The sequence below is a fragment of the Molothrus aeneus genome, chromosome 6 (genome assembly GCF_037042795.1).
Source record: "Molothrus aeneus isolate 106 chromosome 6, BPBGC_Maene_1.0, whole genome shotgun sequence".
In the NCBI taxonomy this organism is placed as follows: domain Eukaryota; kingdom Metazoa; phylum Chordata; class Aves; order Passeriformes; family Icteridae; genus Molothrus; species Molothrus aeneus.
Window position 1 is genome coordinate 11,636,279 of NC_089651.1, and position 27,076 is coordinate 11,663,354.

The 27,076-nt window shown below is 42.3% G+C and overlaps 1 protein-coding gene across 2 annotated transcripts in view; it reads left to right on the plus strand.

Annotated features, from left to right (window-relative positions):
• DENND2B (DENN domain containing 2B) overlaps nt 1-27,076 on the plus strand; it is a 117,055-nt gene that overhangs the window by 58,088 nt on the left and 31,891 nt on the right. For both annotated transcript variants that reach the window (XR_010783881.1, XM_066552833.1), the window contains exons 4-11: nt 2,701-2,837; nt 13,083-13,231; nt 16,463-16,678; nt 18,813-18,909; nt 19,823-19,867; nt 21,448-21,632; nt 22,202-22,311; nt 23,863-23,932. Coding sequence is in view for 1 of the 2 variants with exons in the window: in XM_066552833.1 (XP_066408930.1) it covers nt 2,701-2,837; nt 13,083-13,231; nt 16,463-16,678; nt 18,813-18,909; nt 19,823-19,867; nt 21,448-21,632; nt 22,202-22,311; nt 23,863-23,932 (1,009 nt within the window). In the remaining variant the exon portion in view is untranslated. The remainder of the gene's footprint in view (nt 1-2,700; nt 2,838-13,082; nt 13,232-16,462; nt 16,679-18,812; nt 18,910-19,822; nt 19,868-21,447; nt 21,633-22,201; nt 22,312-23,862; nt 23,933-27,076) is intronic.

Sequence of the window (27,076 nt, forward strand, 5' to 3'; positions counted from 1 at the left end):
GGGGAGTGCAAAGTCAAGCTCTGATCAGCAGTGCTTATCTTTTAGTCCTGGCAATAATCTCAGAGGAAGTAAATCTAGTTTTTAAGGAAAATTTGTGAAGTAAAGCTGCCGTCAGTTTTTTCAGCACAGCATTTGCAATATGCAGAAGACAAACAACAATTTTTAAATGTTCTGGTATACATGCTAGTCTTTATCATCAGAAAATGGGCAAGTCATCTAAGAACCACAGTATATTATCACAGTGAGTTTCTGAGATGAAGTTTTGAAGCTCCTTTCCAGAAGAGGTATAATTCTGCTTGCACCTCCTTTTCTGCAGATTGAGTCTCCTGTCAGAGCAGAGTTAGATAACAGCACAGTTCAGCCAAGGAGCTTCAGGCCTGGGTTAGGGCTAGGGAGAACAAGCCTTTTAAAAAGCATTATTTATCAATTTAAGTTATAGAATATAAATTGTAGGATTAACAGGGTTGTCATGTGTATCTGATAATTCTTGCAAATCAGTTTGACATTTTACTGGGTAGGTATCCATTTCATTTTGTAACAGCTTTACCCACTGTACTTTAATGATTTCTCTGTTAATCATGATCTAAAGAAGTTCAAGTCAACCTCCTAAAAATCTCAGGTTTGCTGGCTGACTTCAACGCTGAGTGGAAATCCTTTATAAAAATTTTAATTTTATTGTCTTTACTACTGTTCTTCCTTCAGCTACAGAAAAGACGTACGAGATTTACAAAGCACCAAAGACCATACAAGTCATTTAAGAATGACAGTATTTGGTTGATAGTAATTACTGAAATCTCAGTACCTAAGCTGTTCTTATTTTGAGAACAGACAAAACTCATTGTAGCTGTGTGTTTCAAACTGAACATACACATGGTTTGCACTCCCTGCAATGCCATGAGAATGGACTGAGGGTATTTATTTTCCAAATACTTGGGTTGAAAGCACTGCTTTTAATTTTGGTGGCTAATTCAACACTCTAGTAATAGGGAGGAAGTCTCTCATGTTTGCCTGCTAGCAGAAAGCCAGGCTGGATCTGGAGAACCTGGTGTCAAGAGTAGCTTTAACATTTCAGAGTGGTGTGAGCTGGGTGTTCCCCCACAGCTGGAAATCCTCTGGCACACACACAGTGCAGCAGAGGAGTGTCACAGGATAGACTTGGGACATGTGGACCACAGCTGAGTGTTGGTCCACAAAGCCATTCCTGTCATCCTACACAGTGTCACCACATCATAGGGGTGCCTTGAAATCTATAGGAGCTGGGTATTTAACTACTTTAGAAAGTCTCATTTCATCCACAGCTGTGCCTTTGGTGTGTCAGCATCCTTTGTACTGTGAATAGCTGTGGAGGAGCAGGTGTCTGGATCTGACTTGCACAGATTGTTTCTGCCACAATCCTGATGTGAATAACTTTGATCTGGATATTCTGAAGATTAGGGAAAGGAGAGAAGAGAGCAGGCTCTTAAGCCTGATCCCAGCTGTAAGCCTGCTCCAGCAGACACACAGGAAATTCTCTTCTCAAGTGCAGTGTTCTGTGCCACAGTCACAGTGTTACCTGTAGGGATGCTCGAGCCAATTTACAGGCCAAAGTGTCACATGAGGCTCTGTCACTGCCACATGGACATCCTGTAACATATGCTGCACTCCAGCTGGGAAAAAGAAAAACAAGGGGGGTTGATGGCAGGGTGATTTATTGTTCTAGTTGGGGCTCAGTGAGTGGAGTATGGGCACCAGAACAGTCCACACAAGCCTTGCAGTACCATGGGATTATTTATGCTCTGACCTGAGCATGTTTTTCTTACTGCTTCATCCTCAGCAGTAAATCCATCCCATGAATGCCAGCCCCTGTGCTGCTGCCACTGCAAATCACGGGCCTCCCTCCCCGAGTGTAGTTTCTGCCCCAGAGAACAAGGCCTGGGTGAGCTGGAGATCAGGAAGACCTTGGGAGAAAAGCCCAAGAACTCTCTAGAACTGCTCAGCACCTTTGGGGCAGGTGTGGGTGGGAGACAAATTGTGTGGGTTCATCTGACCCAGCTGGTCCTCACCTTCCTGCCAGGAAGGCCCAACCTTCAGCCCCTGAGCCATCAGCCAAGCTGCTCATGCACCCCAGAGAGCACCAATTTCCTCAGGGCTTTCTCCTTTGCTGCCAGTGCTTGGCATGGGGCATGCAAAGGATGTGGGTGACAGGCACATGGGTCTCCCTTTGGCATTTGTGCTCTGAGCTCTGCACAGGAACATATCCAAAGGTTCAAGACATGTGAGTGGTGTCAGACTAAGGGCTACATCTCCCAGAGCAACCAGTGCAGGAATGCTTTTCAGAGACTGTCTTTCTTTAGGACAGAGGGCCATGTGTTTCTGGGGCCTCTGGAAAGAGCAAAGTAATTTCTAATCTGAGGACTGTGCTGCTAACTTATTCTGTAAACTTAGAAAAATAGAACATATTTTCTGGGTATTTTCTTCCTGTCTGCATAATGGGGATGACAAATACTTCCAACTTGATAAAATTGTTATAGATGGCTCTACTAGAGACTGCTGTGAGCACAGGATTTAGTGTCTGCTAAAAGCTAGCCCTTAAAGCATGATCTGAGTTTTTTTTTTAAATTATGGTTCATTTTATTTGTATTTCTTAACATGCAAATAATCATCTAAATGTTTGAATAAATTTGCATTCTTGTTACTAATTATTATTGTTTTAAACTTTAGAAAATCCTTTGAGTTTGAGGATGCCTCAAGCCTGCACTCCCTGTACCCTCCCTCTCCAACTGAAAATGGAACCGAGAGCCAGCATAAATTTGGATCCAAGAGCACTTTAGAAGAAAATGCCTATGAAGACATTGTAGGTAAGAAGCTGCTGCAGAACATGGGCTCACAGCAGGATGTTGAGTGGCTGTGGGCAGGCCACAGTATTGCTGAACACATGCCCTGTGCAGGAACGTTCAGTGCTGTCAGTAGAGAGAGATTAAATGGAGGCTAAATGGGTTTGATCCCTCAGTGCAAATGTAGCTCTTGGGCTGCATGCACGAAGTCTTGATTCTTTCAGACTTCACTGGGTAGGATTGGAAACAGACTGTTTGGTCAGCTTTTTGCCAATGCTTTTCAAGAACCAAATCGTTCTTTTTATCGAGGCCTTGGCTTGAAGCCTTGAGTGGTGTAAAAATGTAAAGAACAGGACTTGAGACAGTGTTTACAGAACTATCCAATAGCAAGATTAACCTCAGAGGCCTTGTGTGGTCAGCTGAGCTTTTCAGGACTCCGGTGTGTTCTGCCCCAAAGCAGTTGTTTGCAGCACAATTCCTGGTCTCCTCCAAGTCCCAGTTCCTGCTTAAAGAGGAATTAATTTCCTTTAGCTATACACCATCGGGAATGCACAACAAAAAACACTGTTTTCATTAAGCTTCATAAAAAAAACATGTTTCTTTTGGTCTTAGAAGGAAATGTATGGCCTATGCATACATTCTTTTAACATCTAAAAAAAAAGTTGTTATAATTACCGAAAATTGGGCAGCCCTTCAGAGCACAGATTTTCCACACAAGTGATGAATATCTGCATTGTTTTTAACTCTTTCAGGGTTAGATTATTACAACAGATACAAAGGGGAATTCATTTTACTTTGGACAATGAATCTTTACATAATGAAAGCTGGAGGGCTACCAAGACAGTCTGGGACCCTAGAGCACATGTCCTCTGAAGAGACACTGACAAGTTTGGCCTATTTAGTCTGGCAAAAAGGCACTCTAATAGTGCTTACAAATGTTTAAGAGGCAAACAAAGACAATAGAACAAAAGTATTCTTGGCCATATCAGTTGATATAGCAAAGAACAGTGGCTACAAATTGGAGCCTGGGACTCTTTGTCAGGCCCAAATTCTGTCTCTGGCGTGTCAGCCTCAGTGAAAACAAGAATTTACTCTTTCCATTTACTTCCTCTATGCCATTAAAGAAAATGCTTTCAGAACTGAAGCTTTCAGCTCCTGCTCAGTGTCTGTTAGTTAAAATGAAAACTTTGTAGATACTGAATAGTCTTTTTCTGTGTAGACATCCTTACATGATCATCATCCCTTTCTATGACTGACCACCATGCTATTCACACTTGAAAATGTATTGTGTGTTAGTTACAGTGCTCTTCTTTGTTCAGGACTTGTCCATGTGGCACCAGATTTTAGGTGGTAATGATTCTTTTCCTTGTCTGGTTTGTTAAATATCAAAATAAAATGCGCAGGACTGGTAAGAAGCTTTCTTCAAATGAGAAGAAATCTTGGGTTCAGTAAAACGAAATCATAATGGGCTTTTCCAACTCATGGGTACTATAAACCAGCTCCTTCAAGACTATAATTTGGGCATTTTGGCAGGGCAGTGGGAAGAGAATGCAAAATTTCAGATCTGTGGACAAACACAGAACTTCATTGTTTTGTACTGCTTTTTAACAACCTCCTTCCAAGCACTTCATTCAATACAGCAGTGCAGGGGGAATACCAAATCAGTGTAATTCTTATAAACTGTCAGGCATGATTAAAGACAAGCCAAAGTAGTTTGATCTCCAGCTTTAAAGAAATGATCGTAGCTTTGTCTATCACATCTGCATAATTTATACCAGTGGTGCTAGACCCCAGTCTCCAAGTACCACTTTTGTGCTTATGCAAGCCAGGTGTCTGCAAGAGTGAGTTTATTTTACAGATCTACATCTGCTCCAAAGCTATAAAGGGCTCTGTCACTGTGCTTTGAGTTTTCTTTGCAAACAGTTCTCCTAGAGGTGCTGGTGGGTCTTTTTTCCTGTACCTTGTTGAATCTCCTTGCCTGCCTAAAACTTGTAGGCAGTTAAACATTGTTGCTGTAGTAATAAACTTAGTTGTGTCATGTCCCCCCCATCCCTTAGAATTAATATTTGTAATGTAAGGAAGTTTTAAAATACAAGAAAAGGAAGCTGTGAATCGTGAGCTATGCTCTAAGCAGTCTAGTGGGAGACAGAAACATAAAAAAATTGGGTTGGAAGGGACTGTGGAGTCACTTGGTTCAGTCTCTGCTCAAAGCAGTGTTAATTTCCACTTGAGATGAGGTTGCTTAGGGCTTCATCTGGTTGAGTTTTCTAAATACCATGGGAGGATGGCTTCACTGCCTCCCTGTGCAGCCTTCTCCGCTGCTTAGCCTCCGTTGTAAAGAATGTTTTCTCGATGGCACAATGAACAAATTTTCTTTCCATCCAGTGTGAATTCTCCTTGTTGCTATTTGTGACTGTTGTCCTTCATCCTTTCACCTCCAGGAAGTGCCTGGTGCTGCCTTTTCCATTTGCCTTTCTGGGCAGTGGCAGGCAGCAGCTGGGTTATCCCCCAGCCTTTCCCAGGCTAAACAGCTTCTAGGCATGCAAGTGCTAGGTCTGCAGTCATTTTTTTTTGTTTTTTTTTCCTTGAGTCATGCCCCACATGGCCTCTTCTTGTAGGGCATATGCACACTCAGGCTTTGTCTTCCTCCTGCTGCCTTTGCAGTGCTTCTTCTTTAATAAGCAGGGCAGCAATGAACTGCTGTGTGTAGTTTATCTTATTTTGAGAACTCACTTTAAAAAAAAATAGTAAGTTTTAGGTATATTGAAATTGAAAAGGACTGTGCTTTGAAAGCCAGTGGCATAATGAACCAGACACTTTGTTCAATTTTGTAATATTTCTCATACAACATTTTTTGTAATATGTAGACTTTAATAGACGAAATACCTGCATGGTAAGTTCAGGACAGGTTTTGGATTGGAACATAATGATCCATTCTGCATCAATCAAGCAGACATTTTATAAAGGGGTGCACATTCCTAATATAAATCAGAGCTGTACTCCATGTGCAAGGAACCATGTGGACTTCATTCATCTTCTGTACTAGCACTCCCAGAAATGTGGCAGTCATAGTAAACTTAACATTGTTTTGCTTCTTGTGGTTTTGAATGAGCCTTTAATCAGACCAAAATTGATGTGGCTTTCTGAATCCGGTTGGGGAAACCACGCTTGGCTTTGTGTGAATTCAAGAAACTATCATAGTATTAAGAGATGGCTGAGATTGTTGCTTCTGCTGTGTTTGTGCACAACAGTATTTCCTGTCATATGGACCATAAGGTTCCAGTTTTCCAGTCTGCTCCCCTAAGTGCAGCTGAGGTGTTGGAATATTGTTATTTAAGGTCTTGTGTCTCTGAAACATTGTTGACCTGACATCTAGGACAAAGCACTCATTACTATCATCAAAAAAAAGTTGAATAAATAATGTGAAGGTCAAGGGCATAGTATTAAGTTTGAATTGAGAAAATCTAGTAAAACTAGGTGAAAGAAATAGCACTGCATTTAGAAATTAAATGTAGTGGAAGAAACCTCTGACAAGACAAGGCTTCTTACCCTGTAACTCCCCAGAGTGCTGTACGCAGCAGAACAGGTGGAGATTTCCTCTGAGAGGACATTGCAGATGTGCAGGAAACCCATTGCTCAACTGGGCTCTGTGTGCTGCCTCTTAGACTGAGAATGTTTAACAGAACATTGCATGACTCCATGTCTGCTTTGGCAGCTGGAGCTGAAGCAGTCTAGACAGAAAGGCAATGCCTCAAAAACGTTGCAGTGGAATCTCTAAATCCAGGATGAATTTCTAAATGGGATCTTGCTGGTGGGTTCCCATTGGGAGTGTCCTACAATTCACTGTCCCAGGGGCAGCTGGCCCTCTTGAGGAGGGTTTCTTATGCACCCTTCTGCTCTCTGGGCCTGTTCAGTGTCATGTTTAGAAGACTTTGAGCCCTTTCAGTAGCTAGACACTTTTACTGACAGATATTTTTTGTACCTTAAGATAACTTAATCACTGCTTCCTGTAGGGGCATATAATATAATTGAACCTTGTTAGAGCTGACACCAAAGGTGACTGAGAAGAGAAACAGTGGAGTCATACACAATTGCTTGGCTCTTTTTCTCTGTCAGTTTGAGATAATACTGCTTCAGTTTGGGATAACCAGCTTCTTGTTTACCTCTGCATTAAAACAGGACAAGTCACTCCCTTTATCCCTGCTGGTAAGGCAACTGATCTCTCCTAAATCAATGAGTTGGTTTGATTTCTTGTGTAAATTTGACACAGTGTATGTCATGTAACAAGATGGGATGATTTAGCTGTTCTACTGAACTGTCTGCTGTGTGTGATCAGAGCTGCAGCAATGATGACTGAGGTCAAGCTGGAAAATGTTCCAGCTTGACATTGCTTTCAAATTAGAACATTTGCAAAGTTCTTCCAGTAAATGTGGGAAAAGGTTAGAAAGAGAGCAAGCTGATCTTTCGAGTAAAATCCCATCCTCACACGCCACATTATTGCCTGTCGTGCTTTTGTAGCACATTTTAGTCTGTCATATTATCATCCTGTGACAAATCAGGGAGAAACTGGAATTTCTGGGCTGCTGTGAAGCTGAAGCAAACTTGGAGAGATTGCAACTCTGCCAGCAGTGCTGTGCTAGCTGCTTTTCTGAGGACATTTTGGGATTTCAGTCAGACACCAGCAGGTCTCTGGAGCTAGAATTGATGCAAAATGATGGTACAGGCAGTGATCACAGAATAATATATTCCTGTCTTATTCTGCACCCACAGTCTGCCTGTGACAGCCTAAAGAAAATGTGAGATTTTGGAAAATGTAATAGTGTCAAGTTTAATAATAGACACTGTAGGGTAATGGCAGCCAGAGCACATTAAATCAAACAGTGTTCATATGGGCCTGTCAAAGAAAGGCCAAATACTTCAGCTGATCCTGTTGACAATCAGCCTGTTGCATTGTTGTTACATGGATTTCAGTTATTTTTAGTAATCATCTCGTGCCCTATTTAGATCTCAGTTTTTCTCTGTGGAGTCTATCTCATCACTGTACCATCCACTACAGCTTCTCGTGACAGTCTCTGTCAGCTTTACTGCCTGGCTTTCTAGTCAATGCTGCAGTTAGAAAACAGAATAAAAGACCATGAGACTGCACTCCCAAATCCTCTCTCAAATTCAGAGACTGTGCTGAAGGCAGCAGCAGGGTGACACCCCTGAAGTGCAGGCAGTTCAGGCAAGCTGCTGCTGTACTGTGCTAACAGTTGCTTATCAGACCTTTTCATGCACATGATTTTGGACTGAGTGGTAAACAGGTGACTTCTGGGGTGAAATTTCTTCTTCATTTATCAACCATGTTAATTCTTTTCCCTTGTGCTTCATTATGATTGCACTCTTAGCAGTCCCTGCAGAGACAGCAGGGAGCTGGAAGCATCTGCAGTGTTTTTTCTGCTGATTGCAAGGGCTGGAGGAGTTCAGAAAGCACAGGTTGTTGCCTACAGACTCCATGGAGCAGGGCCCAAAAGGCTGACTGCATTTTAGACTTGCCACTCTGCTTGTTGTAGAGGCTGTACTGCTTTCCTGAGCTCGTGGTACTGAGTGGATACACTGACTGACAAGCAAGTAATGGTCTGTAACTTGGTGCTGCTCAGCAAGAGCTTTTCAAAGCAGCTGTAAATGTGTGTTAGCTGTAACTTGAGATGGAAATAGCTCCTCTTTCTGCAGATTCCTGGGGTAAATTCCCCAGCTGAGATGCACTGTTGCAGCATCTCTGACATTGAAAAAGCTCATCTATGCACCAAAGAGCTAAATTTGGATGCTTTATGGGAGTGTGGAGATTTACTGATTTTCATCCATGTGATTTGAACATGCTCATAACCATCCCAATGGCCCAGTTTTCCTCCAGCACTGGTGGTGTGGATCTGTGCTGGTGTAATTTTATGACTGAAATGAATGAACAGTGTGCATGCACCTCATTCGGGAGGTGATAACTGTCCTGGCCATGCAACTCAGGCTCCTGGGCTTTCAGAGCAGCCAGGAGGAAAGGCAGCAGGCTCTCAGCTTGGGCATCACCCTGTGGATTCAGCATCTCCTCTGTGAGTGCTGGTTTCCAATTTAGGCATCCAACTTCACACAAGTTTAGGAGCCCTTTCCTTTACTCTACACTTGCTGTTCCATTCTCCTCTCTTCCTGGCAGTGCAAAAGGCTGGAGTTATAACCAGCACTCTGTGAATCACTTAATTCCTTTGATAATAGCTTCTCCCATCTAGAAAGAAATGATGCGTTTCCCTGCTTTCTGCCATTTATAGAGAAGCGTCTGCCTGCTTCGTTTTTTTTTTTCCTCTCAGCCTTACTTTTCACTCCTTTCTCAGCATGAGACAGGCTTGCTGAGTCTGCCTCTGCTTCCCATTTGCCATGTGTGAGAGGCAGAGCAGAGCTGTGTGCTGCCTCAGGACTCAGTGGGGCTGGCTTGCACCCCGTGAGGAACTGCAGCCCCTGCAGGAAACTCATCCATGCCTTAAGCTCAAGGCACTGCATTCCTCAGGACTTTTCTAAATATCCGTGGTTCATCTTTTCTCTGTTGTTGTTTTTCTTTTCTTTCCCTGATGGACCATCCATTACATTGTCTGTGAGATCTTCTGGAGATAAATGTCGTGTAGATAAATGCCCTGTGTTAACTCAGCACTTTGGTACGTAGAATTTGAGAAAATGGGAAACTTGGAAAAAATGCTTAAAGAGGGAACTGATCTGGGAGTAGGGATGGTGGTTAGAGACAGTATTTGCCTAAGACTTACTGTTTGTGATCATATGCATTCTGGGGGTATGATTCAGCTTCCTTTGAAGTCAGTGATAATCTGCTGTTGTCTTGTGTGGCTGTTGGATCAGCCTCATTAAGACAAGCCTGGCCTCTATACCACATAATGTTTCTCCTTTTGGCTTCCAGTAGAGACATCCATATGGCAGGAACAAGGACGTTTCCCTGCTCTTTCATTGTCAATATGTTTCCCTTTTGCAGCAAATCCAAGCAGTGCAGCTTGCAAACATTCTTTGCCTGAGACTTGGGACTGGAGAAGTGGTGCTGCTGAGGAGAAAGCTGTAAACCTCTGAGCCAGCCAATTATATGGAAACATTTTTCTTCTTTTTGTGCTGCACCACAGCAGGAGCAGCCACCGCCACAGGTCTCCCCAAGACCTCACTCCCACGTGGGACGTGCACCTGGTGGTGACCACCACTTCCCATGGTTTCTCCCATGGAAGGAGTCACTGTGCAGTCAGATGCAGTTAAATGCTGCTTTAAGGCACTTCAGGGTATTTTTCAGCATTTTTAGTTTACTTGACACCTTTGATTCCTTGTCACTTGTACAGAAACTAGTCTGGCCTGCCTCTTTTTTGCATATCTGGATTTTTGTGTGTCTCCCAGGGACAGCAGATACTAAGAAACAGTGGTTGAAAATTGCTGAGGACATTGTTTGTCTCTTCCAGTTCACAACTTGAATCAAATACTTAATTCAAAACTCATGTCAGCTAAACCAGGTAGTTTCTGATGGATCAGACTATTTCATTATCAGAGATTTGGTGTAGAGGGAGGTTCTTAAAAAAAAAAAAAGTGGTGAGGTGTAATTGATTTCAAGGCATTATTTCAAAATGAAAAAATAAAACAACCCAAACTCTGAAATAATTTGGTTTCTTTTAAGCAAATGGGAGAAAGAATAGACACAAGAATTCTTGAACAGCAAACCAGTCATCTGCAGAAGCTCTAACAGCTTTAGGGGAAAGGGTTAAAATCCCTTTGGTGTCTCCTCCAACCTTCACATTACACTGAAGAGTAATTTGGCCCAAGCTCTCTCTTGGTAGAGACTCTGCCTCGGAAAAAAAGCCTCTGCTCATGGTTCCTTGCTCCTCCCTCTTCTCTCATCCAAGACTTCTCTGGGCCCGTTTCTATTCTTAATATGTCAGGTCAATGTTATTTATGCTGAGTCTAACTGGGTTCAAGCAATTCTGTTTTACATTCTGTTTTGGAAAGAGAATCCCTCTAACATTTAGAAATGCTTTACATTGTAAAAAGAGTTTTTTCACTGATGGGCTTGTTTCTTCCTGGGAGTTTGGATACTCTGTAGACCAACACAGTAACATTTGTTTTCACAAGGAAGCGCATGTTTGAGCCGTGTCTCATGTAGCTAGCTGGGTATTTTGAAATCTATTTATCCATTCCAAAATGCTTGCTTGACCTATACTTGACTTGGGCTTACAAGAAATTTTATGACACTACTAGAGCCCAATCAGCTGTAAGTAACAGCATTTTGCAAATTTTATTCTTTATCATTGCTATGATTATCATTTCTAGAGCTGTAGAGTCTACAAGTAACAGAATCAGGGTGTGAGATCTATTTTTTCTTCCCACAGGAAGACTCAACCACGTCTATAGTCCTCCATAGTATTACATTTTTTTAGGAATACACATTGCTTAATATTTACCCTGTTCATTGCATTAATCAAAAGGGCTTTTTTCATGTACCCCACACACCTGAGGGTGTTCTTTCCATGTGGCATAAGCATTGGCTACAAGGATAGTGCAGCCTCTAGAATCAGATTCCCTCTGGATGAAATAATAAGCTTTGATTGCCAAGTCAAACATTCTTCAAGAGCAGCAGTGATTCAGGCTTCTAATTAGAACAAAGCTAAAACATTCACTCTTGGGCTTATGTTTGACTAGAAATCTTACTATGATGCACTACTGAAGCAAAAGTGTATTTTTATTTGTATTGTGAATATGTGAACTTGCTCAGCAAAAGTTCTTGTGGCTGTAATTGATGAACCAAGCAGTCTCACGCTTCCTTCTCAGGCTCAACAATCAAGTAGAAAGCACAAACTGCTTTTGTTTTCTTTTGTACAATAAGGAAATTTAGTCTGCCTAGAACAACATAGCTGGTAGTCACTCAGACTGTGTTAACCCAGGCCTTGCTCTCCCTGAAAACACCTATGCTCCAGCTGTCATCTCCTTCTACACTGTGAATATTCACACTGCGAATATTTTCTGTAACACTGGGAAGAATGAACCATGCTGCAGCTTTCTGTCCTCAGTTCTCAACTGAACTTCTTATATTAGATAGCTTGTCTTGCAATACATATATTGTACTAAACCCACAGGTTTTAAAGTCATCTTTAGGTATAAAACCAAAAGCAATTTGCTTTAAAAGCCTTTAACTTCCTGCTTCTTTCTTGGCAGTTCAAATCTTGAGTTTGAGTAGATCAATATTTTTTGCGATGATTTTCTGTTCAAGACGGTTGGAAAACTGGAATGACTGTGTTTGAAAAACCTGGAGTTCTAAATCAGTTGCTGATTATCAACTGTCTGAAAAAATGCATACAAAATGTTAATTTTATTGATGGCACTCATTCATCTTCATACTACTTTGTGTAGTGAGAGGTCTGCTAAGTTCAGGAGTTCTGAGAACAGAGTGGGTATTGGATCTCAGTTAAATGTGGACTATAAATTTTGGTTCTGGTTTTCAAATGGTAAAAATTCATGGGGTCTGCTTTTTAATTTTTCATTTAAGTAATATTTAATGATTAATTGGTTAAGCCTCTATATATTCCTAGCAGGATGAGTTTCCTTCTGGGAGACAGGAATTTGACATAACTTGAAATGAATAGCCACCTAATTTGAAGACAGGATATATTTTAAAGAACACTGAGGATGTAGGATGGTTGGGACAGAAATTCTCCTTTTGCCTTTTCAATCTTGTCTCTTAGCACTGCTGAGCTGGAGCGTTCATTCTTTCTTTGCCATCTCTCAGGAGAAGAGAAAAATGAAGGTTGCATCAAATAAGAATTGTCTTATTGTGTGTTGAGCACAGTTATTTATTGGTCTTCATTTCACCCCCAGTGAGTGGCTGTTAGGGATTTATAAAATCTACTGATACACTTTCAAGAAGTTAAGTGCCTTAGCTTTTATACATCAATAAATTTTCCACAGCTGCGGATGCTCAGAAGCACGTCTTGTGAAATCTTCACATTTTAGTTAAAAAAAAAAAGGACAGTAAAAAAAATAACAAAAAACCTTGTCGAGCTCATAGCCAAATTCTTCTCCAAATACTTCCAGCTGCAGCTAGAGGGATGAGTCATGCTGAAAGCTGAGGAGATTTTCTAAAAGCCTTGGTTCACATGATTTTTATTTTTTTTTTCTAATTTTACATTCCTGTCTGTTTCTTTCCTTAAAAAAAAAAAAAAAAACAAACAAAAAACCAACAACCAACCAAAAAACCCAAACCCAAACGTGCAGGCGAGTCACCCAAGGAAAACCCGTACGAGGATGTGGAGCTGAAAGGCCGTCACGGGGGGCGAAAATCCCATCAGCTGTCCGAGAACTCCCTAGATTCCCTGCACAGGATGTGGACGCCGCAGAGCAGGAAATACACGGCACCTCCGCAGGTAAAGCAGCAGCAGCAGCAGCAGCGGGCGGGCTGCGCTCGGAGCCGCCTGCCAGGGCCGCTCCCGGCACGGCTCTGGGGCCACGGGCAGCGCTCCGGCAGCGCCGCTCCGCTCCCCGGGGCTGCCCCGGCCTCGCAGCGCCCTGCACAACCCTTCCTCTGCTTGTTTTGGAGCCCAGTCTGCGCCTGAATTAGCTCCGTGTGCGGCTGCACCTCTTAGGGAATTGCCTGTGCTGCCGGGCAGGGACAGGAGGGGAGAAGGCAGCTGCTGGTTTTGTCCCTGTGTTGTTACACGAGGCCCCTGCTCGTGGGGAGTCGGTAATGTGAAAAACGCCGTTCACTTGTTTTTAAAATTTTGAAAGTTTAATAGTAATAAAATGGTTATAAAAATAGTAATACAATTAGAGTAATAATAATTTGGACAATTTGAATTAGGACAATATGAGACAATAAAGACAAAGTGTTATGGACGTCCGGGTACCTTTTTCTGGGCAGCACGAGCCCGAAAAAGGACCCCCGTTAACAGAGGATTAACCTTTAAAAACAATAACCTGTTGCATAGTCATACACTTCATATATGATGCATAAATTCCATTCAAATACAGGATTCTGTCTGGTCATCACCAACTTCTTCCTCTGAATCCTAACAGCACCTTGGAGGCGGGAAGAAGTTCGTTTCTTCTGATAAGAGGGCAATAAATTCTTTTTCTCTGGAAGATTTAGGCGTCCTGTGGCTGCTATCTCGCTGCAAGTCCTTTCTTCACAAAAAAAAGTATCCTACGTAGCATAGTTTTTATTTTAACATTTTTTATAACCTAAAACTATATTTAACACACTACTTAAGAGAATTAATGCAGCATTACTTTCTAACACAACACCTATAATATTCATTTTAATATTTGCGAAAAGCCAATCATAAAATACATGCATTTTTCACAGTAGTGTGGCATGTTTAATGTAAGAATGCTGGGTAAAAGCCCTGACTAAATACATGAATAATAATATAGTCAGAAAAATCTGAGTGTCTGCAGTTAACAAGTGTGTATAAATTGTGTTTATAGCATAAAAAGAAAGATGAGGAACTTGTCAGACTCTTCCTTTTGTGGTGAATTATCCAAAGTAAGCCTGTTTTTTTGTGAACACCATGAAATACCAGGTTGCTTTGTTGTTTATGGGATCACTATGTTCATAAGGAAAAATATAAATCTCAACACATACTTAATTTTGAGATTCAAAGCACCCTTTTAAAGGAACTTCACTGTGCACTGAATTAACAGTAAATTCGCAGTTGAACAAAAGGTCACAACAATTTACATTTTTGTCCTGTAAAGAGACCTAGAAAGAAAACTGAATGCATTTTTTTCACTTGCTTTTGTGCATGCAAGCATCACAATCCAAAAGAAGCATCACCAGGATTCTTGGTGTGCTCCTAGCACATCCCCTGTAAACCAGGAGTGACTTCAGCAAGCTGCTGGAAAAGGAACAAGTGGAGAGTAGTAATCAGGCATAGAAAGGAGAAACAGGCACTGCAGTCATGAGGATAATAGGGAAATGTCCCTCATAGTGGGACATGGTGCATAACAACTATTTCTGGCTGTCTGTGTGTTATCAGGAGTTGTGTAGCATCCAGAGGATCCCTGAGGTTGTGTCTTTAGGCTGGGAACCATATAGATCCATAGGAAGATACTGGCCAGTGTTCTCTAACAGAGGGTTACCAAAGAATTTACAGATTTAAGTGCCTTCTGTAAAGTTTTTCAGTAAATAAGAACTCTCTGGTACCCTTTGCAATAGGGCTGGCTTTGTTCTGGCAGCTTCTTTTTGAAATGCTGCTGGGAGCCCTCTGGCAGGAGTCAGTCCTGCCATAATTGCACTGTCATTGTGCTGATAGTTAAAATGAAGAGACACTAAGAGCGGGTCAGCTTTGGGCTGGGTAATTCTCCAATGACCAGAAATAGAAAAGTCTGAATTTCCTGAAGAATGGTAGCTTTGGCAATGGTTTATCACCCAGTTTTTCCATCATAGCAACAAAGCTGGGTTAGCAACATGACTTTTCAGTCATGGATGAAGATAAACGAGATGGAAGAGATCAGGAGGTCAGCAAGCTTCCAACAATCATCTCCAAAAAGAATTCCTTTCAATAAAGGATAGACTGCCACCAGGTTTCCTGGAGTGCTAACCTGGGGTATGCAGAGACCTCTGAGACACTGGTGTTGTGGTCATTTTGAATCCCTGTCTCTTTTCTTTTCCCACTGATTATTTTCAGTTTTTCAAGTCATCAGGTATGAAAGGAATGTTTTATGATGACATTGTATTTGTGATGCAACCCCTCTCCACAGAAACACCTGTGCTTAATCCCAGGTGGGATGGCACTGCAATCAGTCAGCCAATAAATGGGACATTTATTGCTGCAGGTTTATAGCTTGTAACAGCGCTGATAGAATGTCAGTAAATGCCAAATGACAGATGCTTGACACAATAATACTTTTTCATGCTGGGGAAGCTTCTTTACAGTGTTTGTGTTTGAGAGGAGAAGGAGAGACCTGGAGCTGGGCAGAGCTGCTCCTAGGACTGCTCCAAAAGACCTCCAGTTTTTTAAAGACAGATGTTACCTGGTGCTTAATCCTTCAGTGAGATTTTCCCTTTGCCCTGTAGTGATAACAATTTCGTGTTTTAAAGGGAATTTTTTGGGAATGTATGGAGAGTTGTAGCTGCACCTCTGCTTATGGTCAGGTCTTAAAACTTCTTAACACCATGAAAATAGAACAAGCTTGATTTTTCTACATTATTTTTTCTTGGCTAAAAGAGCACGAATTTGCAATTGTAGTTATTACTTTTGCACTGAATTAATATTACAATAAATTGTGTAATTACTCATTATTTTCACTCCTGCAAGTCAGAGGAATGGACCAGGCCTGTTGGGATAGTGCTCTGCTGTCAGCCAAGCCTTCAAGTTAGATTTTGGGGCTCACAGACCTGAGGGGATGTGGGTGCCTGGAAATGTAGCAGGTCACAAATGGTGTTGCTCTTTTTGAACTTTACAGTCTTGGAGGTTGACCCCTGTCCCTTCGCTGTGACCTTGACACACACCCTGCGGAGTGGTGGCTCCCTTGGTGCTGGTGTCCCTGGCATGGTGCAGCCACCCCTGTGTCACAGGTGGCAGAGTGAGACACCGGGTGCCCTAGGTTGCTGGAATGTATTAGGGGAAGAGCTCAAGCTGTCCTTGTCCCTGCAGCTGCCCTCGAAGGTCAGCAGCCACTCCCTGCGCGTGGGGAACTGGTCGGAGAGGAAGAGCCACCGCCTGCCGCGGCTGCCCAAGCGGCACAGCCACGATGACATGCTGCTGCTGGCCCAGCTGGGCATCCCCTCGTCCCCCTCCAGCCTCACCGAGGACAGCCTGAGCACCGCCAGCGAGCTGCTGTCCACGCGCCGCGCCAGGAGGATCCCAAAGGTACCCGCGGGGTGGGCGCGGCCTGTGCTCAGCAGAGGTCACCTGGCTGCGAGAGCTGGGGCATTCCTGGGCACCTGCTGAGGCTTATCTTCTCTGTGCCAGGGCTGGAATGAAGTGCTTGAGGTGGTGTTTCTTGTTTTTTAGTTCTTATCCATATCACAGTCTCACAGAGTGTGAGTTCTACAGCACTTCACTCTAACAAAGTAAAAAATGGAGCCGTATCACTCTCTCTATGAGGCTTTTTAAGGATAAACTGTCCAATTAAGAAATGACACCTAAATTATTTTTACTTTTAACCAACCTAATTGTGGCCCATAATGAGGACTTTTTTATCCAATTACACAAAACCACCCAAACGCATGAGGAGGAAGGTGAAGAAGAAGGACCAGCCTCTGCCCTAAAACCTCCATTTTGCTTTATATATATTACGATATTCTAAAACTTTAAACTCTTAAGTTTTCCACCTTGTGATATTATACACTTCTATTCAAATCACACATCCATAATCCCAGTTCTATCAATCAATTTTGGAAGCCTTCTCTATGGCCTCAGGTCAATTGCAGTGTTCTCTTGGGGATCAGTGCCTGTCAGCACAGAAAGTCTAAAATTCTCAGTAACCAGGGTTCCAACAGCCAGCCTTCACAACAGCAATCACTGAGAGCTCTTTTTGTAACCTAGAGGAACATTTAGATCAAAATCCCTTCCCTAGAAGTGATAACTTCCAAATTCTCCAAGAGGAGCAAACATCTGATGGCCATCTTTGCACAGAATTGATTTTAAGACAGTTCTGTTTTTCACACTGTTCTTTAAGCTATGTGGACCAGAGCATTGCTGTGTATATAACTTTAAGATTTTGAATGGGTGATTGCCAAGCAATTATTATTTATAACGTGCAGCAACATCTGAAGTGGTTTATTTCCCCATCATTTCTTTCCAGGAAAATAACTAATTGGCCTAATAGGTTTCCCTTTGTTTAGTCACAACTGACCCCATCCTGATAACCATGCTGCTTGATGGATTTGAAGTAAAACTTAATTTTTCACTTTTTAAGGAATTTTTCAATTCAAAATGAAATGTGAAAAAAACCCTCAGCCACAAGACAACAACCAAAAAACCAACACTACAGCAACAGAGAGGGGGAGAACTGCCAATGCTTCATTTTGGCTTGTGAACAAAGTTGATTTTTACTGTGTATTCAACTCTTTCCTGTTCTTATTAAAGAGCATATTTTATAGTTCATGGCTATAAATACTGTGAGTAGAGGGAGATTTTTATGTTTCTGTGAATTTGTTGGAAATTCTGTTTAAGGAGGAAATTAATCCTGCATCCTTAATATTTACTGTATTTTTACTTTCTTGCAATATATTGTTATACTTCACCAATGGGCATACATCTCTGGAGGAAATCATAGGGTAGTAACCCTAACAGAGTAACTTGCTACCTGATTTTGAGTAAAACATGGAAAGGTTGGCTGTTAATTTTGCCCCCATTTTTTTAAATTGAAGGGACAGATATTCTCCCTATGTGAAATTCTGATTTCATCATATGAATGTTCACAATTTTATTGCAAATCTTGTGATAATTTCTGTTTTCTTACTACTTTACCTTTCAGGATCACGTATTCCTGGAGAATATAATTTTTTTAATTGAGCTAGTGTTAGTTATTAGAGGGAAAACCTAAAAAGGTTTTGTTTCAGTCTGTGCTCTGTTACTGCCCTTCGGCTGTGTCTATAGCAAATTGCATCCTTTCTCTCAGTTTATTTCTCTCTGGAAGCTGAGGTGAAACAGCTTTTGCAAACTGTATTATAATCCTATGAAGAAATCTACTGTGGAATTAAATATACTATTCCTGACTTATAAAACATCATGAAGATTAATTGCTACATATTTGTGACTCTCCCATAGTTATAATATCCTGTTAAATATTGAATTCTTAGTAATCCCAGTCTCTTGCTGAAGGCAATAAACACAAGTCATCTCATTAATATTTCCCATCATCTCAGATATTTTTGAGGCAAACAGTTATTATCTGTATTAGCTGGTCTATCATCCATGTTTTGTTTGAATACATTAAAAAAGTCTCCTGGCAGAAAAATGTTTAGTTCTACTGATTCCTCATTTTCTTATTTTGCAGCTTGTCCAAAGAATCAATTCCATCTACAGTGCAAAAAGAGGGAAAAAACGACTGAAGAAACTTTCTATGTCCAATATTGAGACAGCGTCTCTACGAGGTATGGTGCCAGTGTTAGGGTTCAGTGAATCCATTTGGATGCTACAGGATGAATCAATTTCCTTCTTTCCTCCACATCTACCCTGGACTCCACCTAGTTTAGAACTTTTTTCTGTGAACAATGATGATTTTCTCTCTGCAAGAGGAGAAAATGGGGATGAGCTAAAAAAAAGAGAGATTCTTAGTATTGTGTATCTTGTTAATCCTGTGGTCAGCTCAACTTACCCAGCTTCTTCTTTAGTCCACATTTACTGTAAGTTTTGACCAAAATTCACAGTTTTGACCCTGGAGTTCTCACATGCTTTTTCCTGGCACTCACAGTGTGTAACTCACCCTGTGCTTCAGAATGCTTCTGGAAAGGAAAATTCAGGCCCTGTTTGTAGTAAGAATACAATAGGGCTTTAATCAAGAACCCCTCACTAACACATCTTGTCATAAGGTTACTTTTGCCTATTAACTCTAACTCAGTTTGGTGACTTCTGGTGGTTGGGAATGTTACCCAGGCAGATAAAGTTCATAAAGCTTACTTTGACTTCTCAAGTGCTGCATAACTTAAAAATTGAAACCTGAAAACGAGAAGGGAAAGGGTTAAGACCTGTTTCCAAATGTCACTTTTGCAGCTCAGCATAGATGGGGATTCAGTGCAAACAGTTGCTGTAATGGAGAATGAATTTTGCCCTTTCATCAAAATGAAGTTCTTACTCTCAAGCAATATTGAAACTGAATCCAAGGAAAACACAATCCAGCGAGTCATTCAAACTGTTTACTTCAAGATATTTTAAGCCTGAGGAGAAGTGCATGTGTGTATGGCAAGGCTCAGAGATGTGAGATAGGATTTTTCCCAGTTGCAGCGCAGTGAGCTGAGTTTGTTTGCTCTGGTTTTGCATTAACTGATGCTTCTGTGTCCTCTGCAGATGAGAACAGCGAGAGTGAGAGTGACTCAGATGACAGGTTTAAAGGTAAGGGATCAGCCTCAGTGACTTCTTGTTAGCCCCTGTCCCTGACCCTATCAATGTATGTTCTCCTGTTGCTGCACATTGTTCCTGTCCATGGCCTATATTCTCTATAGTTTCCTAACTCCATTACTGCAGAGCTCCCAAAGTCCCAACACAGGAGCATGAACGTGGAAAGCAAGGACAAAATGGGCTGTGAAGATCTAACAAGGATTTGGCAACTGTGTCACTTAATGAAGAACAGGACCTTTGATAGATTGGCTTTGTCAGCCACTTCAGAGATGCTGATCTATTCCAGACTGACTACTGGGTGCAGGCTTAGAGGGATGGGACTGAATAAAGGTGCTCCTTTCTTATTCATATGCTGCTTTCAGTGTTTACTGCTCGCTGCTGTTGGAGGCAAGGATCTGGGTCTGATCCAACATTGTGGTTCTGAGACTCTTTTATAAGTCTGCAGTCTCCAAATTGTAGAAATTCCTTTATCAGCACCTGCACAAACTCTGCCTGAGCTAGGCCACTAAATTAGTCTCTCCTTTTCCTAAGTCCTCATACAGAAAGAGGTCTATAAAAATATTGAAGACAGCAGCAATGGATTTCATTACTAAAAACCTGTTATGTTGTTAGTAGGTGAGGGGTAAAAAAGACAAGGTTGTGGAGCTGTTTTGAGATAGGAGGCAATAATCCATGTCTACCTACTGCAGATGACACCTGCTTGCTGTACATGCAGCAAAACTTTCCAGAAGCATTGTCTTAGGGGAACGGATTTGTGCCAGACAGGTGGTGGTATGACCATCCAAAACAGGCTGTATGCAGCATTGTACAGTGATGTGGGGAAAATGACTCCTTTCTCCTTTGTCTACCTGTACTAACCCAAAAGCACTTGGAGTTCTGTTTCTCTTTGTGTCAGAAAATAGAGGGATTTATTTGGCATGCCAGAACTGGTAGTGATGTAATTGACCAGTCCTCCATAGGTATCAAGCAACAAGTCACTGGATCAAGGTACATCTTTGCCTTCATGAATGACATGAATTTAAAATCATCCCCCAACTGAATTAGCACTAACAAAGCAACCCATAGCAGGCAATTGGCACATCTTTCTTTTTCTCCCTGTTCCCCTTCCCTGGAGTTTACTCCATGGCTTGCCTTACGTGGTGTGTAGCAAAAAGCTGTGCTGTGTAGGGACAGGGCACAGAACTGTGTTTCACCAGGGTAAGCCAGGCCTCAGATGTGTCACCCTGGAGGCCCCAGTGCATTTGCACAACCACAGAAGGGTTTATAATCCAGTCTTATGTGTGAAGAAAAGCCAGACCTTTGCCAGGGTAGCAGTTAGGAACTGCAAATTATTTCAGTGACTGAGTGTTGCATAACTTCAGTACTTGGAGAGAGTTTTGATTTATGGGTGCAATTAGTGAGGGAGACTACAGGTTTGATAACTAGAAGGTTTGCTTTTGAAAGGAGAACATGCTTGGAATAATACTCTGGCAAGTTGAAAGTGCTTTGTGAATGGCTGTGGCTTACACAAACACGTTACAGTCTCAGGTAATGATCTGTCTCTTTTTTTATTCCTTTTTCTTTTTAAATGGCAGCTCACACCCAGCGCCTTGTGCACATCCAGTCAATGCTGAAGAGGGCTCCAAGCTATCGAACCCTGGAGCTGGAGCTGATTGAGTGGCAGGAGCGGGAATTATTTGAGTATTTTGTGGTAGTGTCCCTGAAAAAGAAGCCCTCTAAAAACACTTACCTCCCAGAAGTGACATACCAGTTTCCCAAGGTAAAAGAAAAATTCCTGTGTACAGCTCATTTTAAGATCAGTAAGGTGAATAAATGGAAAAATGAATAGAAATCTAGTTCTTAAATAGAGCTTTCAGAATTGTTCCAAACCAATCTGTTACAAAGCAAATGGCATAGAGAAGGTAACTGAAAGCTTTCCCTGTTTTCAAATTTATCTTTTCCGGAGCTGGAGAATTTGGCCTGATGGTGGATGCTTTAAACACTGTGTTTAAATTCAGTTTCTAAATATTTCACTTTTTGGCTATATTAGGATTTGTTCCAAAACACACTGAAGTCAATGGAAAGACTTTTGCTGATCTCTGGCATTTCTCTTGTGCTCTTGCAGCAGAAAGGTATTTGAGTCAGGGCTGTGTTGTAAGTGGCCATCGTACAACAAGGGAGTTTCAGACAATTAAAAAAATGTAAAGCCTGTCCTGGAGTCGTGCCTCCCTCTGCCAAGCACAACCACAGGACAATCTGATGGCTCTCAGAGCTGCTCAGTGACCCTGCCCCTGAGCAGAGCTGGAGGGGACACCCAGGGCTGGCTGACCCTCGCTGTTCTCCCGGCAGCTGGAGAGGCCGACCAAGCAGATGCGGGAAGCGGAGGAGCGCCTCAAGGCCATCCCACAGTTCTGCTTCCCTGATGCCAAGGACTGGCTCCCTGTCTCTGAGTACAACAGGTGAGTGCTCCAGAGCTGCTCTGCACCATGGACTGGTGCTGGAGTGCCCTGGAACAGCCTCAGCCTCGTCAATGCCCAATTAAGGAAGCAGCAGTTTGAGTCTTGGCCACTTTGTGATCAAGCAGCTGTATTTAATTTTTCTTTCTTTTGAAGTTCTGTGTTCTTTTTCTTCCCTATTCTGCCTGCCTCACAGGCCTGTGTGGCTGAGGGGAAGAGGCTTGAAGGTTCCTCTGAGTCCTAAACTCAAAAGAATAAATGACAGTATTTAAAATAAATCTTAAAAAGGATGGGGCCCTGCCTACCCCCTGCCCTAGTAATTCACCTCAGAGTGCTTGCCTAACATTGCAGGTTACCCCTTCATTTGGTTCAAAATGTTGCTGTCTGAGAACTTTCTTGGAACTGTGCTCTGTCCTAGCAGAGGAGCCCTCTCTTCCTTCCATTGGAGATCAATCACTGCAGGAGAAGGGCAAGGAAAAGGAGAGCCAGGCTTGCATTTTCTTTTTCCTTCAAAGTGACCTCGAAAAATGTATAATTTTTTCCCCTGCACTGATATGTGATAACTGGTTGTTTCAAAGATGTAGAGTAACAGGATAGGCAGAAGGGATGGAATTGTGGAATGATTTGGGCTGGAAGGGACCTTTAAAGGTCATTCAGTCCAACCTTTCTGCCATGAGCAGGGACATTTTCAACTTGATCAGAGCCCTGTCGAGCTTGACCTTGACTGCTTCCAGGGACAGGACATTCACCACCCCTCTGGACAACCTGTCCCAGTGTTTTATCACCCTCATTGTAAAACATTTCTTCCTTTTATCTAGTCCGAATCTACCCAGTTTTAGTTTAGAATCACTACCCCTTGTCTTATTGCTACAGACCTATTAAAAAGTCTATTCCCATCTTTCTTAGAAGCCCCTTTTATGTATTGAAAGGCCTCAATAAGGTCTCCCCAGAGACATCTGTAATTATACAAACCCTGGTGTTTCAGCACCAGGAATTGTTTTATATAATACCATTTAAAAGTTGCAAAGCATTCAGGAATGTTTCACAGCCCAGGCATGAATTCACAGATCACCCATCCCTTTACTTGTTCTGTTGTTTTACTGTAAAACTGTTGTTTTACTGCTCTGTCACAAATGGTATTTGTCCTAGGCAGAGACATAAAATGAGTTGGATTTTGGAAACCTGTGTTGTTTCTGGATTAGAAAATGATTACTCGCAGAGAATATCTAAGGTTCTTGTTTTAAGAACAAAGCTCAGTCCAAAGACAGGATTGAACTAAAGGTAAAGGAGCATTGGAATACTGCCCTCAAAATCTGATTCTCATATTTCTTCTACAGTCACTGACACTTTGCACCCATCTCTTCTGCTAAGACAGCTGGGTTGTCCCTAACTATACTGCTGCCAGCCTTTTTCCACAGAGTATGTCCTAATGACGAAGACCTTGCAGTGGGTAGCATCTCTCACTTGATGAGTGTCCCTTGCTAAGTGATCCACCTTGTAGCCATGCTGTAGTTGTGCTATAATCTCTGCAATGGGCAATTCCCTTTCTCCTAGTGAGACCTTCTCTTTCATGCTGACTGGGGAGGACGGGAGCCGGCGCTTCGGGTACTGCAGGAGGCTCTTGGTGAGTACATCACCCTCACTTCAAAGGGCAGAATCCTCTTGAAAAGGATCTCAAAACTGCAGTCTGAACTGAAGGTGTCTCTCATGGTTTTTAAAGGAAACAGGGTTTTCTCACTCTGAAATTTGGAAATGTAAGGAGATCAAGTTGAAATAAGAATTTGTAATGGCCATTTTAATCAGATAGATCCCAAGGTTTGTAGCAAATTCCTGAGAATGTGCATCCTGAGAATGTGGAAAGTTTCTTGTGTGAGCACTTACTTCATAAATTCTTTATGTTATGTACTTTCAAGCACAATCAGAAATACTACAACACTGGAAACAAAGGCAAAGCTGGTATTTCTAAACATTTGTGAGTAGTGTTTATCTCTTAGGCAGCTGCTTACATCTCAAATGACTCTGCCAGCACTGTGTCATCAGTCTGCAGCTCAGAGCCTTGCAACAGGCTGGTGCCAGCAGTGGGAAGTCTGGTGTCTCACACAACTTTCAATCCCCATGACCAGGGGTGGTCAATAGGTGAGGTGGAGAGCCTACAAACAGCGTTGTCCCACCACCTGAAAAATCCCTGGACACTTGATAAACTTGAGAGCACAGCAGTGTGTGTATCGAGGGGGAGGAATCTGCTGAGTGTGTTAAGGGAGGTGGAGCACAATGCAAAGAGGGATTCTGGTGTCCATCCTGCACACCTGATGGGATGGCAGCAAAGCAGAAAGCAGTTGGTTGTCCCTGCACTAGCCTTGCACCTCTTGGGTAGGTTTGGAGCTGTTTGTGAGTGACTGGGTGGGGAGCCATGGCTCCTGTCATGTTCTCATGGCTGTTGCCCACACTGGGCTGGGGAGCTTATATGGATATTGGATGCTGCAGGAGTCTTTGGCTGACTCTCTGTGCCAAATGAATGTCTGCAGCAGTTTGTAAGTATGTCCCCCCTCTCTAAGAGTAACTCACACTGGCACTTCCCCCCCTTCCCTTTCTGGCATCATTTCCCACCTTTTCAGGCAGGGATCACCTGCCTTCAGTAGCTTCCAGCAGAGCTCTCCCTGTCACTGGCACAGCACCCCCTGTCCTGCGCTGCTGCTTGTGCCTGACCCTGCTCTTCCCCTGCTCTCTGTCTGTGGCAGAGCCCCTGGCATGCAGACTGCAGATGCTGTCTGGGAGGTTTTCTGTGTGTGGTTCCTCTATTTGTGAGAAGTTTCATTAAGCAAACATAACAGAAAACTTGTTTATCAGTTCTGGAGGTGGTGTTTGCCATAGGTAGCATCACAGAGAGTCACTATGTATTAAACAGTGTGTCACAGTGGGCCACAACAAGGCTGATGTGTGGGCAGGAAATGTCACTGAAGGCTTGTGCTGCAGTAAATCTAGGACTGGTCAGGGGGTAACTCAGGGATGAGCAAGGAAAGCACCTAGAATTCATCCTTGCTGCTTTAAATAAGTATAACAAGATACAGGGCAGCAGTACAAATCAATTTTTTTAATGAGTTGTCATTTAAAAGGATAATAAGATCTTATTTGGGAAAAAAATAACAAAACCTCAGAAAATGTTGGTTAGAATAAAATTATGGATTGTTTTCACTCTACCAGGTAAAGGTGGTTTGAGACTTTTATTTTTCTGAGAATGTCAGTACATTTGTAATCATGCCCAGAACTTGCCTCTGTGAAATGCCAAATGGTTGATCCTGAACCATGCTGAGACTGAAATAACCAGTGGCAATAAAAGAGATTTATACACAGGAATATTGAATCAGTTTTTCAGTGAAACATTAACATGGGGGTTTTTTACTCATTAAAGCTCAGTGAAATTCACCCTACATTAAGGACAACCTAAAAATAGAACACTGACTTTCAGCTGGTGCAAAAGATGGCTGAGTATATTAGGAAATACCAGGAACAGAATTAAATCAATAGTGCATGCTTTTATATAATGGTGTTTTGAGACAGCATTGGAGATTTTTATCCTCCACTGGATAAGGCAAAACTCAATCAAATAGCAAAAAGAAAAAGGGAAAATAAGTAGTACTTTGCTAAATCTATCTAATAATTATAAAGCCAGTTATAAAGCAGATCTGCTGCTGCCACCTTGGGTGATCACTTAATTCAGGTTGCTTAATCTGGATTCCAAACAGAGAAGCCAGAAGATTCTGTCACAGAGAAGCTGAGATGTCTCATCCCACTGGTACAGCCTCCTCAGCCAAGGAAAGGGAGGAGTGATGCCACTGCACTTCACCAGCTGTGCCCTTCACGGGGCAAATCCAGCCATGCTCTTCTGAGAGCAAAACTGGGGCTTAGAAAGAGAGGGCATTTTGGAAACTGCAGAGAAACAGCTCAGCATTTCTTCTACCTGTGGAAAAGGCAAAAGTAGCACAAATCTTTTATTTTGGTGCTGCAACCTTCTCCTGTCCTGCTGGGAGAAATGTGGAATCTGGGTATTTACCTGAAGTGCCTTTTCCATAGGGTTTGGAAGTGTAACAATTTCATGTCTTCTGCAAAGGTTGGTGCATGGTGAGACAGCCTTACTAGTGTGTGCCATTAAACCCCCCTAAAATTCTTATAAACTGGTCCACTTTAAGCCAAGCCAACTGCTGTGAGGTTAATTCCTTAGAAAATTCCTTCCTCAGGTGTCCTGGTGGGGGATGCTCTTGTAATACCCAGCAAGAGGTGTCTCACACCTTCTGGTGCATTTGGCAGCCTCGTTGGCAAAAGCTCCATGGCTGGCTGATCCTGTGAGGGTGCCTGGCTGCTCTTCTGCAGGGTCTGCTGTGCAGATTCCTGCATTTAGGGAACAATTGTGTTTTGTCAGCCTTGCTCTCCTTTGGCGTGTTGTGATATGAACAAACTGTTCCACTTTTTTTTCCTTCAGATCTCAGATTCTTCCAGACCTTTTCTGGGGTCTGTGTGCCAAAACTACCTCAAGGGATACAGTGACAATTATGTTTTGTTTGTTCTACAAATCCTGTACAGTATCCCCTTTAAATGTATTTATATTGTTTTGTTTCATTTTGGAACAGGATTAGAATGGAATGTAACCTATTGTCCCACAGCAGACAATCTGCATTTCCATAGATAGCATGAAATTTTCCAGTTACATCTTGATACCTCCAAGGCAATTCTGCAACTGCTTTTCTAGTGAGTGCATGTGTCAGCAGCAGAG